At 35.1% G+C, this 16,021-nt stretch overlaps 2 protein-coding genes across 2 annotated transcripts in view; both read right to left on the reverse strand.

Annotated features, from left to right (window-relative positions):
• LOC113234436 overlaps positions 1-3,226 on the reverse strand; it is a 4,830-nt gene extending 1,604 nt beyond the window's left edge. Inside the window, exons 1-2 of the mRNA XM_026469746.1 lie at positions 3,205-3,226; positions 1,222-1,446 (exon numbers count right to left, since the gene is read on the reverse strand). Of these exons, the coding sequence (XP_026325531.1) occupies positions 1,222-1,446; positions 3,205-3,226 (247 nt within the window). The remainder of the gene's footprint in view (positions 1-1,221; positions 1,447-3,204) is intronic.
• A 1,460-nt stretch (positions 3,227-4,686) lies between these two features.
• LOC113234493 lies at positions 4,687-15,153 on the reverse strand. Its single transcript, XM_026469829.1, has 3 exons — positions 14,660-15,153; positions 8,658-8,890; positions 4,687-5,761 (listed from the first exon to the last, which is right to left on the reverse strand). Exons 1-3 carry the CDS (start codon positions 15,136-15,138, stop codon positions 4,812-4,814), a joined length of 1,662 nt encoding a protein of 553 aa, XP_026325614.1. The 5' UTR covers positions 15,139-15,153; the 3' UTR covers positions 4,687-4,811.
• Positions 15,154-16,021: the final 868 nt, after the last annotated feature.

The raw sequence follows: 16,021 nt of genomic DNA on the forward strand, positions 1-16,021 counted from the left end.
CCACGACAGTTGCTGTGCCACTCAGAGTTTTAAATCGCAAAGATCTCAGCTGCACTGCCACTGAGCCCGTTACCCTGAGACATAAGTTGCATGTGCCTGTTATTTCACCAGCATCCCTTATCTGCTTGGCGGCTGAAATAGGTAAGGTGGTAGAACTTCCCTGGAAGATTTTCACAAGAAGCTCTACTGCTACTACAAGCGTATAACTGCAGCGTCACACTTTTGCAGACTAGATATTGTATGTAAATTAGTAATGGCGCATCTGCAGCGCCATAGACGTGCCACTGGAACGCTTCTACAAGCGCCTAATTTGAAGGCGCCCTTACGCCTTAAAAGCCCCACGCATCGAGTGTATAACCAGAAATAGAGACGAAATAAGGGACATCCATCAGGCAAATGGGCCTTATGCGCCGTTTGCGATGAAATCTCAAATTAGAAAGCTGAAATATTACAGCGCCAACAACTGACCTGTGTGTAGGTCTTCATAATTCCAAAGATATTATGTATTTATTGTAATAAAGATACTATCTCTAACAATGGGGGCTGTTACATTCGGTGATGTGGGAAAAACAGCAAAACATCTAATTACAAAACAAACGGAATACGGTAATTACATATCAAATATGTAATTTTTCAATTTTCGTCCATTACAGCAAAGCTCAAGTTAAACTAGTCAATTTGAAGTGAAACAATTGACGACACCCGTTAATTGTTTCCAATTCGGACTTTGCAGTTTTCGCAATGATTTGGCAGAATAGGTTTCAAACAAATTAAACGACATTTTGTCTCTATTTCTGGTTATATTGTCTATGGCCCCAAGTTACGAGACGTTCGAACAAATCTGCAAACAGGTAATTGTCCTTAAATTCCGTACGCCATAATAATTGTGGAACTGTAATGCTTCCATCTTGCGTATATCTACAACATAGTTGTGGAACCTTAGCCCACATCTAGTCCCCCGATGATAGTAAGGATGGCGGAATGATTTCATGCAATTCCATTGCACATTCTCGTAATTTTAGTTTCTGGATCATACATTGACGGCCGCCGTAGTCGAGTGGCTTGCATGGCGGTTTTCATGGTGTCTCTGAGGTCCCAGGTTCAATCCCCATCTGGGTCAATGTAGAAACTAACTTTTCTAGTCTCGGGTCTGGGTGTTTGTGGTACCGTCGTTGTTTCCGATATATTTATATTCCGATATATATATTTATTTATATTTACATTTGAGCCTCAATCTGGCAACAATATCCCCAATCTCGTCCTCGGGCAAAGAATTACCAGCATGCCGACAAATAACCCTGGCAACACTGGCAGGCACCATGGGCAAACGACAGTTGCGAACGGCACGGGAAACTTCGCGCCAACGGACTCCAAACTCAGGTAACACTGACACACAGATAACGGAGAGTGGCATTTTTGTTATTATTGTTTGCAGGTCCTGGAGTTCTGAAAGAAAAATGACAAATTTCAATTTAATATAAAACACTGTAGTTACAGGCTAGTTAGGAGAACCCTTGTATCTCATGCAGGTCCCTCAGGTTTGCTTTGTTTGGTTTATAACACCCTGTTATAGCCGTTCCAACACGTCCATCATTGAACATAAAACATATGTGTATGCAATAGAGTTTACAATACAATGTTGTCTTTTTCTGTTACCAATATTTTAAAAATTTACCAATACACTGTAAATTCTATGTACCACACAGTCAATTAAAAAAATTAACAAGAAATATTTTTTCACACCCTGATTCGAATCTCAAAAATCGAAGATGTAACTGATCTATTGTAAATGTGAACTTTTTTAAATAAACGATAACCTTTTTTATGTTTGATATGCAGCGAATGCCATGGACACACACATAGACAACCACAAATTACAGCCAAACTCACGAGAGAAATAAATGAAGACCATACAAATATTTCTGTTGGTCCGGGAATCGAACCCGGGACTTCTGTGTGGCAGTCCAGCAAGGTAACCATTCGGCCACGGAGGCAGTTATCTAATTATTAACTGTCTATATTCGTTGAGTTACAGGTAAAGTAAAATTAGGTACATAGCATGCAAAGATACATTATATTCAGATGTGCAAATATTAGTGGTATTTAATGTTTAGTCTCTATATCTCTAAATATTCTTTATTACTAAAGAAGCTATGTGTGAAAAGCCATTTAGTCAATTGTAATTTAAAACTATGTCCTTGTAACAATTTAATTTCATTTGGTAATTTATTAAAAATAATTATACACATGTTGAAGTAGTTATTTGATATAGGAAATAAAACTATTTATCCGAATTTAAATCGCATACATTTGTTTTTTGTTTTGTTTCTTGACTGACTGACTGACTGTAGTCAACATGACCATGCGACCTGTAAAGGGCCCAAAATGTTGGTTTGTTTGTTGATTCATTTCTTATGTGTAACAATCCCAAAAATCTAAGAACTCAATAACATTTGATAGTCAAAAATAATAATATTTGATCCTCTTTTTTCATATAGTCTTGGTTGCGTTCTCAGTAGGTCAGGTCAGTTTATGAAGTAGCAGCACGAACCAATCGAGAGTATCGCAGCTGCGTCCGGCGAGTGTCAGAAGCGAATTTGCTAGCATTTCGGAAAATGATTTCAGGTTTTTTAATGCTCATCTGTGTTACTCTAGAGACTCACCATAAAATTATTGAAGTTAATATACATATACAAATCAAACATTAGCTCTGAGCACAGAAAATATACATTGATTTAATTTATTTCATGTCTCAGAGAAAAAGGATCAATCATCAAAAAAGATGACTTACATTTTGTTGCCTGCTGCTTTTGCAAATTTAAAATGATCATTTAAATACATATTTCATATTTAAACCAATAGATATTTTATATCTATTGATTTTGAATGCTGTATTTAAAAATATTATTTATTTTAATATATTAAAATATTGTATCTTTAGACATTAACTAATAATATTAAAACAATGCTCAAAACTAGTAAATTCAATGAATTTGTATACAATGCTTCGGTATGTTTAAATTACGTTACAAATAATAAATGAGACAAATTTCTCGTGTAGTTTATCAAATATAATCAACCACATACAGTTAAGCACCAATTTCAACAAAAACGATAAAAAAAACACATTAAAAACCTGCTCCAAATTGAAGTTTCCGAGCTCGTAATAACTAACAAAATATTTAACAAAACTAATTCACTTACTATCTCTGGATGTCGTTTGCATTTTAACAATTTTAACTTGTTTCCACTTTTACTTTCTGCCAGTTTTCATCAGTATTCACATAGAAAAACTATAAACTCGCCTCACTCGCCTACATTTAGAAAAATGAAAATTATACGAAAACCAAACAACATACCACTGTTCGTTAAATTTTAAAGTTTGAATTTCCGTTCATTCCATTAAACTCGAAATGCTTGCTTGTCTATAGATTAGACAAGGATAATGAATACTTATGTGTAATGTTAGAAAGAGAACATGGACCAAAGACAATATTTTTTTTCTTATTTCTCTTGCTCTTCGCGTTTTAGCCACTTTCAAAGTGTTTTGACTAACTTTAAAAACGGTCTATTCACACATATCCGGGCCTCAGCACGGGCCCGCAGTTCATACAAACTAGCACGCCCAGTCCAAGTCCCGGGCACGACCTTGATGTGTGTGAAAAAAAACTTTTTTACTTTTTTTAATAACTTTTACTTTTAAACGGGGATACTTTTATAATATCATAGAATGTAATTTGGAACCGGAATTCGAAACAAACAAATTTGACAGTTATGTACTAGCGTTGCCATAATACAGGCAATTAATTTGACCAAAGTTGGTTATTTTTCATTGTTATCGATAAGATTTAGTTTATTTGTATTTGTGTGTGATTGATGATTGTATTTATATTACTTCTAATAGAGGATGGAAAAAATATATATTGTCGAAGAGTCAGTTACATGAAAGCCAAATGTACCTTTATTCTGCCAATGGCATATTATATTAACCAGTGCCATTGGAATTTCCACACGAAGGTACTATTATAGGGCAAACACCAGTCTAACCTTGATCGATATACAAGGTGAAAAAATCAATGGCACATGAAGAACTACTTGACTTGAAATGCTTGAGATAATGTGTATGATATTCTCAGCTATATCACGAACTTTTTTAATTGTAAGAGCTAATGTTCATTGGAGAGATTTTTTATCCTTTTTTTGATCCTATCGATTAGTACAGTTTATTTATCATTAGTATCTATTATGCAGGTATTAATTAAAAAAATAATAACGTTTCCTGTAAAACTATCTATCTAAAGTATTAAAGGTAAATTTCCTTCCATGTCCCATTGATTTTTTTACACCTGTATAGGAACCTTAAATAAAACAATGATACCGAAGTAGATTTAAATTCAGAGTTGCTGAAACTCTGAATTTAAATCTGAAACTCTATGGCTGAAATGCCGCAGCTTGCTTTCCGGCGGTAATAGACTCAACCATAAATTGACTATGGCTTACATACTACCTACTAAAGTAAAACAAAATAAATAAATGAAGTTTTAATTTTAAACAATTTATTTATACACAAAATACATTAGATACTGTAGGGCAAATGTACGATCTCTTCTAATGATCGTAAGATTTTTAGAAAAAAAATGTCATTAAACTGACCAATCCTATGCCACCAACCGGCTATCTGATTGGTCAGTTCTTGATTGACATTATTTTTTAAATTTATTTCATGACTTTGGATTCAAGGACACTTTATTACACTAATTAAAAAGTAAAATAAAAATACGCATTACATGTGGCGACCTTGTAAAAACTAATTATATTTTTAAAACAAGAATGTTGCAGTCGTCGTCGCGCTCTCTAACCTCGTACTCAACGTCTTTCATTTTTCCTGTACTGTTTCGTTTTTCCACCTTTTTTGGGGAAATACTGGGTTTAAATTGACCCATCTTGGTTTTCACAACTTTCTTTTTATTTCTGATGTTATTACGTTTATCACTTTGTTCATGCAAGCTTTTATCGATAAATTCTTTATATGAATCGTTGAAGGAAGACGGAGACTGCATTTTTGTAATCTTATTAAGCTTAACATTTTGATCATCAAGCGCTTTTAAAATATTGTCTGAATCTTTCTCATCAGCCAAAGAGAATGTACTTCTACGTAATTGCTTCTGTAATATAGGAGATACCTCATTGCTGTCTGTGTTACGTTTTAGTCCTTTCGAGCCAAGGTTTTCAATGGCTTTAGCTATCTTTTTACCATTCCCATCAGCTTTCTTTTTCATGTCCAACAAAAGAAATGATCGATTTGTAGTAGTGATTACTTCATCATCTTCATCGTAATGCGTCAAAATTGACGTCATGTCGATAGCTTTATTAATTAGTACCTTTAAAGTGTCTATGTTTATTTTAGCAGCGTCTAGAACAATATTGTCCATTAAAGTTTTGAATTGGAGGTACAAGTCACCGTCCTCTGATATTTCACTGATTGATGCTTGCTCTAATAAATCTGTGATGGTATAAGACTTGTATTTATTGGATAAGATATACGGCTTGCATTCGTGACCACTGTGGTTTGGGTAATAATGAACTTGTATGCCTTTGGAAAACTCTTGATATGTTACGGTTGAGGGGCAAAGGTGTGTGGTGTCCCCTTTAGTATCGGGCGTATAGGAACAACAGTAGATGTGTTTTGTACTGTATTTAGCCATCACCAGGTACTTGCATTCAGTTTGATTTTCCATTTCTTCCCTCCATTTGTTGAATTCTGCAAAAATAATAATGAACACACAGATGAATAAACAAATAAGTTTGAGGCGTCACCATTTTTAAAGCTAAGCTCCAAAGTTTTGTTACGTCCATTATGAACTAAACCAGAGAAAAGAGATTTGATTAAATATCACTTCTCTACGTATTGAAAATAACAGAAATTTTGGTAGGAAGTGTACTGTAACAATCGCGAAAACCTAAGAACTCGATAGAAAGTATACTGTTGTGACCTGAAAATTTTGTGCATACTTTTAACATGTTTTTGCCAACAAATAACGGGTCTTATTTGAGACCATACTTAGCTCATTTCTTAATATTACACAATATTACAGTATTTATTTGAAAAAAAAAAAAAAATTAGCTCAGCACATTGATCTTTGACAGCAGTTTGTCATAGGCGGTGGTTCTTTCTGTCCAGTATTTAGTCAAGCTACATTCCCACCTATGAGAAAAAATATGCCCGAGCCAGAGGTGACTAGATATTGTGTAGATTGTCTGAATGACAATCTACACAATATACAGTACAGTACAGTAAATAAAATTCTATTATTCTTGGATTCAAGACTAATTACAGAATTAGTGACGATCACAATAAATCAATTACTGGTTGAAGGACGGTCTAATACCAATAGCCCCTAACCCCGGTAGAGTGCATCATTGCTGGAGAATACAGCTAAATTATCATTTAAAAATTCAAAAACCCTTTAGGTCATAGGAGAGATGAAGACATAAAATAGAATAAATAATAATAGTGCTTCATTATAACAGAAGGTATTGAAGGTATAATAATGATAGGATGGAAAATAATATTTTGTCCAGTCAAATAAAGTTTTGTGGCCCGTCGTTTTACGCAATAATCCCACCAACATCATGGTTGGGAGATCCAGTGTTATGTTGAGACAAATTGACGGCTTTTGAGAGGTTTTTGCAGTCATTTGCGCCCGCCGTGCCCAATCGAGGACAGTACTTTGAGTACCCGTAATTCTTTATATTAGGTACTATTAATACTCATTACAAGTGTACATGTAAAGAGAGTGAGACGCTAAAGTTAGTTGTTTTTCCGGTATGTTATTACCAACAATTTATTTATTTCTTTACATATATTGTTGAAATATATTCGTACACTATAAAATAAAAATTATATAACTGAGTTAAACAGTGTTTTCACAACTTCAGTCGGTGGTATATAACGATGCCCCCAATTGGGGACATTGGGCGCATACGGGGTAGTTTATTAATTTTTCATTATATAAGTGATTTTCAAGGAAATAATGACACAACGAGTATTTGGCTACCACAATTATTACTATAGACTTCAGAAAGCGAAGCTGTAATGGATGAGAAAGACCATGATGTGGCGATAGATTTAGGGGGTATTTCTCGTTGAACCGAGTGCGCTCACCGATATATTTATCTAACGAGATCTTATAATCTACGGTAAACTGGTTATCGAACAACTGAAACTGTCTGCAAAGGAAAAACTAAGAAATATCTACTAGTACCAGATTTGTAATACACATGAGTAGCGCCAACCGTGCCAATTTTGACTATCGATTTCACCCAATCAACCAAATTCTGTTCGTTCTATGGCTTGACAATAGTATTTGCACGATGAGCTCTGATTATGACAATGTCCTTTCCTTGGTGAAAATAAAACATTGAAGCGCTGTGAATAAACAGAAATTTTGACGTGGGTATCCCGCGTGATTTCAAACTTACCAGCAGGATAAATCAAACTGACTAATGTTTTTGTATCGCACTGCCATTCGAGGCAAAAACTGGTGGTGTTTTGTTCCGCTACAAGCGGGACCTAGCACTAACTAATACACGGCGTTTACATCTCCTGACCAATGATACGAAGCTAGATCAGCTACAGTTTAGCGGTTACATCACGTCACTATTCGAGACACAAATACTCAAAGTTTACATCCAGCAGAATCTTTGGTACTAAATCTACAATACATTGGTGTTGATCACCACGCTCAGAAGTTGGCTTAACAGTTACGATGTGTAAATAGCTGTTGAGCTACAAATAAGCGCGTTGGCAATATAAAAAGTGCATCAAATCATTGTGCACCGACAAATATTGTTACAAATTTTTTGACACTGAGCCCATTGTCCCCATTTGAGGACGGCATTTTTTTTTTCAAATAAAATAAAATAAAATCTTTTTTTTCTTCATAATTTTCTCATAGGTAGGCAATTTTTTAAAGGTTCATAAAAAATTTTACTTTTTTAACGATAATTTGTATTTGGGTGTTAACGGGTTAAGATGTTAGATGAGACAAATGGACAAATTGACGGTTATTGAAAATCTATTTTATTCTAGTTAGGTTCGAACATCGAGTATATAACCAGAAATAGAGGCCATCCATCCCTGGCAACTCATCAGGCAAATGGGCCTTATATCACTTTTGAATATGAACCCTCGTTTGCACTGAATTCACAAATTAGAAAACTGAACTAGTACAGCGCCAACAACTGACCTGTGTGTACGTTTCCGTATATATTCCAAAAACATTCTGTATTTATTGTAATACAGCTAATATCTCTAACAATGGGGGCTGTCCCACTCGGTGGTGTGGGAAAAACAGCAAAACATCTAATTAAAAAACAAACGGAATCACATTTCATCAGTAATTAAATATTAAATAAGTAATTTTGCAATTTTCGTCCATTAAAGCAAAACTCAAGACAAACTGGTCGATTTGAAGTGAAGCAATTGACGACACCCGTCATTTGTTTCGAATTTGGGCTGGCCAATCGGAGCGCAGTTGTCACCGTAGCGACATGGCAGAGTAGTTTTCAAACAGATTAAATGACATTTCGTCTCTATTTCTGGTTATATATTCGATGGGTTCGAATGAATCTTTACTTAGTATTTACTTATTTACCTTCATTAGTCCGAAAGAACATGTTCTCAACCCCGTCAGCATGCATCCCCGTAACATGAACATGGTACATCTTCATGTTGGTAAACTTCTGTTGACAGCTCATGCATTCGTAGGAGAACATTGTAACCAGCGTACGGGTGATTGGACAATCATGAGAGTCCGTGAATTTAAGGTTGCACCTTACACATAGCTCCACTGACAATGGCTTTATCAGATCAGGTGAGTTTGGATTCCTGAAAAATATATTTTTAATACTAAACATTTTATTTTAACCCATTTTCTCTGAAGTTCCTGACATTTGGCTAGTTCAGGATGCAACCCAAGACTGCGCTCAGGTTAGCTAATTAGCCATCTTTTAGCATGCTACGTTTGAAACCCTTATTATTTAGGATATGAAACTATTTTTCCGGATGTAAATCGCGTATATTTGTTTTTTCAAACAAACCAACGTTTCGGGCCCTTTACAGGTCTCATGGGCCCGGTTGACTCGAGGTGGGACAATCATTAACCAGTTATGTCTAATATTAATGCAAACCACCCTATTTTTTCACTATAGCCGTGGCCATGGGACCTGTAAAGGGCCCGAAACGTCGGTTTGTTTGAAAAAACAAATATACGCGATTTAAATCCGGAAAAATAGTTTCATTGCCTAAACGGAGAAAAGTTAAACTTTGTTAATAAAGCAGTCTTCTTGGGAGTGTCCTTAGATAGTAAACTTCAATGGTTTCCACAAATATCTTCCCTGGCCAGCAGGTTAAGCTCCGCTGCATACGCAGTCCGCAGAATACGTGAGCTTACAGTTAAAGTGTATTCCATAGCATATAAGTTTATGTGAAAAGAGCAATCCCTAGAGTTTCTTGCTCGTTCTTCTCAGGGAGGTCAGCGTAGTGAACGAGCAGTAGGTAGCTTAAATGTGACGATTTCAAGTGTAAATTTATTTTACCTATGGAATAAATAATCTTTGACTTTGTTTGTTTGAAAAAACAAATATAGGTACGCGATTTACATCCGGAAAAATAGTTTCAATTCCTATGTGTAACAATCGCCATCATTCAATTACAATTTGCGAAAGTTTAAGTGCGCCCCAGAGTTTTAATTTACGTTTATTTTTATATGTTTCATGTAGGAACTATTGGTTTGTGTCTAAATATTGGACGAATTGTGATAGTGTACTAGACTTGTGTCATGTTTAGGTTATGTGTAAATAAACTTTCCTAATTCGTAAACTTTATGTATATTAGATTTTCTATTGTACGGACAAATAAACATGAAATCGATGAGGAAGAAGTGAAGTTTCATTTGGGAACATTTTGACCAGATAGATAGTAAACAAATATTGCCATGGGAATTCACTCGCTTGCGTCAACCAACTTCCAGTTCTTCCTGTGCAGAGTTTGCAACCATCCACCTCCAAAGAATCAATATGGGATGAGTTCGATGATTGCAAGTGCTGTAGTTTTGTGTGTCTTCTCTAAATATACACTCCCGGACACGTAATTCGAGCCACCTTGCATTTTCAGTATCAAAAATTTGGATAGGCAAAACCGGGGAAAAACTTTTTGTTCGACGATAACACTACTTTTGTATTCTAGTCCTTTATGAGAAAAATGCGAGGGGGCTCGAATCACGTGTCCGGAAGTATATATTTGAAAGCGTTAAATCGCACCAACCAACACGAGATTAACTAAAATACCTATCTTAACGGTCATTCTCAGCCTAATCACCGTAGCCATTTCGGTGGCATCAGCCTGATTACCGTAGCCATTGTTTTTGGTCTGGTGGTCGAAAAGGCTCGAGCCTTTTAGCCCTAAATTTAAAGTTTGCGAGTCTTTTTTAAAGGCGGACTCACAAAAGAGTTCGAAAAGGCTCGAGCCTTTTAGAACTAAATTTAAAGCTTGCGAGCCATTTTTAAAGGCGGACTCACAAATCAGTAGTTCTAAAATTGCTCACTATAAAAGGGTTTGAGGCTTTTTTAGGCCGAGGCTTTTTTTAAAGCATTTTTAGAAGACTGGCGTTAGCGGTCAAAAAGGCTCGAGCTTTTTAGCCTTTTTTTAAGACTCACCGCTTTATAGTGATGGCTACAATATTAATAATAATAAATGGATAATAATAAATATGTCACTACATATGCACACAACGCTATCTAGTCCCAAAGTAAGCAAACTAAAGCTTGTGTTATGGATACTAGACAACCGATAAACAAACATATACATTTATAGACACAGAACAAATTATCATGTTCATTACACAAACATTTGTCCTCGGTGGGAATCGAACCCACGACCTCTGGATTAGCAGTCAGGATTACTAACCACTACGCCACGACGCCACTATTCTAAAAAGGCTTTAAAAAAGCCTAGGCCTAAAAAAAGCCTCAAGCCCTTTTTTAGTGCGCCATTTTAGAACTACTGTTTTGTGAGTCCGCCTTTAAAAAAGACTCGCAAGCTTTAAATTTAGGGCTACAAGGCTTGAGCCTTTTTGACGGCTAGCAAAAGCCATAACTACAATTAGCCTCGAGGGCTTGAGAGTTATTTAGCTTTTTAGCCTTCTAGCCATCGCTATAAAGCGGCGAGTCTTAAAAAAGGGCTAAAAGGCTCGAGCCTTTTCGACCACTATTTTGGTCGCATAATATACCCAATAATATTTAAATACGAACAACTTAACTATCAATGCGTCTAAATGGCATTAGAATAGACAAAGTAGTTATCGAATTATTAAGAATTATTACCGTTTCCATAAAACGTTATTAATTAAATTTTTAAGAAAACATAAAAACAAAAATTATAAAGAACAACTAACAACATATAAATAACTTTCATTTAATTTTTTTCACTATTTGCAATGAATTATACTGATATATATTTTTTTATCTACACACATATCATAAACCCTCTATGATGTGTTCAAAAACCGCAAATTACGACCAGCATAAAGATTTACTATTTTGTTAGAACAAATTTCTTATCTGTGAAAATTATATTGTTGCTTCTTAATTTAACATCAAATTCGATTTTATTATTACATTCAAATTTCGAACATCTGTGAAAAACAAAACAATTTGATTCGACCTCTATTCTAATTATCAGTCGAGATGAAGTTTTAATCGAAATGAAATGTCAATAGCAAACAATTTTGACAAATTTCACACTTTACTTGATATCTATTAATGATTTGATAGTTGGGGCTGATTCTAGTTTGTCTATGAATTAAATAAGAACTACGGTTGTGTGACATGCGTGAGAAAACTTTTTATTTGCCGCCATTTCGCCAATCGTAACATGCGGTTACTGAACACATCATAGAGAGCTTATAGTATGTGTATAGATAAAGCAGTGTATGTAACTGTACATAATTAGGCATTAAAACACTTGTGCGTTTTATGAAGCTCGTTTCATAAGCCCACACTCGTGTTTTAATGCCTTCCATTATGTAACAGTCACATAAACTACTATTTATAAACTTTTAAGGCTTTTTATCCGCAGAAATAATTATAATGTAAATTACTACACTGTTCTTGTAACAGCTGTGATTAATCAGAAGAAAGAATTGGAGTCATTTTTACTCTTTACTACTAACCAAAAATTAAGAAACCTACTTTGAATTTATTTAAAAAAAATCTTGAATGGCACTTGTACCAGTAGAAATAAACAACCAAATGTAGCAAATTATATAAATAATAATTCATCGGTGTCAGAAATAGTCGGTTTTTCTTAAAAATGTTTGAACTTTCTAATTACCGTTTCCATAAAATATTCGCGTCTCAATAACTCGAAAATTACTTTGTCTATTCTAATGCCATTTAGACATATTAATAGTTAAGCTTAAAGTTGTTTAGATTTCAATCTTATTGGGTACATTAAGCGAGAAAAGAGAATGGCTACGGTAATTAGGCTGAGGACACCGAAATGGCTACGGTAATTAGACTTGGAACAACGTATGTGAGAATGGCCATTAAAACGTACAATTAAAATTCTCTTCACGCTGTCGAATGATAAAAACTCTAACGGTACATTAAAAATTCGATTGATGATTGAATCGCATCCGGGGCGATTTATGTTTGGAGTTGTGAGACTCAATGGGGAGCCGGTACCGATAAGAGGATTCGGATTCAGTGATTCGAATCACGTCTCGGAGTCGAGATTACCCATGTCTAGTGGACGTTATCTCTGAGCTCAACAATTTATGTTACAATTTCGTAATTATATCGCGGCATTTATACGTAAAAACTGCATATCAACACAGATAACATCTACAGTCGTAAAAACCAAAAGTGTTAACCAAAAGTGTGCGAATGTAGATGAAAAGTGGTAACATAATTTTACAAACACTATATACATCTATAAATACAGAATCAAACAGTTTAAAGTTTGCATGACAAGTTAACCTCAACAACATCCGGCCACATAAGTCAAAATGACAGCTGCTTGGCAAGTGACCATAGTACAATTTGCAGTTTCGTTCAAAATCTAAAGATAATAATAATAATAACGCACACGCTCAATATAGCCTCGCACTAGGATAACCCTGTGTCGCGGGTGCCATGGACACACATAGACAACCACATATTACACCCAAACTCAGGAGAGAAATAGTGTAGGCCATACAAATATTTCTCCCGGCCTGGGAATAGAATCTGGGACCTCTGCGTGGCAGTCCAGCATGGTAACCGTTCGGCCAAGGAGGCAGTTAAATAATGCTAGTATAAAATAGTTATTATCAACTAATAGAAACTTATTAAAATGGATCAACAATTGAAAACCTTTGAGAAAAATTAAAAATAGAATTACAACAACATACTATAACTACAACACAGAATATAACTAAAACGCTGTCGAAAACTATAGGAGAACAAGTTATTGGGGAAAATAAAATTTTGAAAAAAGAAGTAGATCTGAAGACGAAAATACAAAGTCTGGAAAAGGAAGCAAGGAAAAACAACTTGATCCTTCATGAAATACCAGAAATGGATAACAATAACAGTGAACTAATGAAATGTAAGCTAAAAATTTAAATATTATAAGCGAAAAAGCAAATACCTATACCTGGGATCAATGGGAGATGAGCAGAGCAATCCATATCGGTAAAAAGAAAGGTTCTAAGTGTAGACCAATTTTAATAACTGTAACTTTAATGTGGAGAAAAATACAGGTTCTGAAGAACAATTAACTTTTCCCTCAAAATATATATAAAACAGCAATAAGGGCATTATTATTATAATTACAGTTCAGAAGCCAAGGCCAACAGCTTTAAATAACTGAAGGACTTTCCTGGCGCCAACAGTTTCAATGTACTCTGGTTATGGCCTATGTCAGGATGGAACTTTGAAGCCCTTAACATATCTACTTTTATTTACTTATAAAATGTTTGAGATATTTAGGCACCTGATACATCACAAACGTTTCCTTGGAAACATTATAGAAAGTAAGTTCAAAGAAAAGCAAAATGCACAGGAAAACCAAAATTGAAGTTATTAGAAGATGGTTGGCGATTACTCTAATGACAATAGCCTAGCTCTTAAGTATCTTAATGATAAATAATATAAACATAATATAATATAGTATTTGAAAGTTTATAAGTAGAAAATTTCCTCAAGGGCTTTACTCTGGGGCATCATGCCCAGAAGGTCGACAACACTCTACCCCTTTGTATAGCTAAACTCATTTATTGGCAGAAATTACTGCAAGCTTTAGGGTCACTGGAGGCTTCTACAAGGAAATCAGACAGCTCATTTGACCTCCTGTTTAAACCGTAAAAGCACAAGGCTGTAGCACTTGTAGTATTTGAGCTTTTAACGATTCTCGGCCGCTCTGGCAACAAAAGTCCGCACCACTCAAGTTTGCAAGGGGGTGGAGGCGTTACGTAGACTTTTTGGTTTGCTTGAAATAAAATTTTCGCATATTGCACCACTTTGTGTGATTTTAACCACATGAGGCCAAAAGTTGCAGATTTGTAAATTATCATGTACTAGACTGGAATGTACCTATTAAATTGTGTTTACTTACACTTTCTCACCCTTTTCATTGACGCAATGGTACTTTTGTATATGCCTCTGTGCTGAGAAGAAAACGGGGAACAATGTATGACATTTCGGGCATTTGAACTCAATTTTTCGCTCATTCGCCGACTTACAACCCTTCACCTTCTTCGCGGCTTTCTGTTCAGTCCGAGAAACTTCTTCGAGAGTAATAGTTTTTTCTTTTTTGTCCTTTTCAAGAGGCATATTTTTTACACCAATTTTAGGCGTAACCTTTCTGATTTTTTTAAGAATGATGCCTTTCTTAGGCTTCTGCACTTTACTGGCTACAGTCTGAGATCGAAGATCGACCTTCGATACCCTTTTTTCTTTATCTTTTAACGCAATTGAATGCAAGGTGCGTTGGTGAGACTTTAGGCCTTCCGCACTTATCAAATTTCGACCACAAAACTCGCATTTGAAGGCACCGCGGCGGGTTCTCGTGTTCGCTGGTGATCTAGCACCCATCTTTCGCACTCCATCTGAGTTTTAACCTGGATTGAAACATTTATTTCTTCGAATCTGAAGAATAATCGAAATACAACGGCGTCCCCAAGACGCTGACGCACTTTGACAGTAGTTTTTTTAATATAATTGGAATGTGAATCGTCGTCGCCCAAAACGACCGAAGACGGAGCCACCTGAAATGGCCCATTCACAAGAGAGTGAATTTCACTTTTCACAATTTCAATGGCACTTTTTGAGTGATTTTTGTAAAACCCTTTTTTGGTTTTAAGGTCTTAAACGTACAAATAAGTTAAAGCAAGGTCAATAATTATAAAATCACAAACAAAAAAAAACGATATTTTTAGGTCACACGAATGAGATTGCAGTAACACGAACGATTTTCTCATAAACATAAATGAGAAAGACGGCGCAGTAATGTAATGTAATATAATTATTACAACACACATTTTATCGTTCGCAAAAGATCACTTAACAACATTTAACGTGTAATGTTAAATGTAACAAATATTTTAATATAACTTTTTGTATCAAAATCCTTCTCATCCGTGTAAGACCATCTATTTACTTATATGTAGTTAATAAATAAATCTAAATAAGTATTTTCTTAATGTCATATAAACTTTGTTGTACATCAATATATCATCATCACCACCATGAACATTATCATCAGCATCATTACCATTCACATCATCATCACAATTAATGACGATAGGAGTGGACTGAGTAGCAGGCAGCGGCGGAGGAATACACTTATTTTGATGAAAATTTTATAATAAATTCAAAACACAGAACACACTTCACCGCGAACCAAAAAACAATGAAACAAAAATGTAATTCAAAATACAAAAAAAAATAAAAACTTATTCCAAGTATAAAAATTACA

Source organism: Hyposmocoma kahamanoa, unplaced genomic scaffold, assembly GCF_003589595.1.
Source record: "Hyposmocoma kahamanoa isolate Upper Pololo Valley unplaced genomic scaffold, ASM358959v1 84, whole genome shotgun sequence".
Classification (NCBI taxonomy): Eukaryota; Metazoa; Arthropoda; class Insecta; order Lepidoptera; family Cosmopterigidae; genus Hyposmocoma; species Hyposmocoma kahamanoa.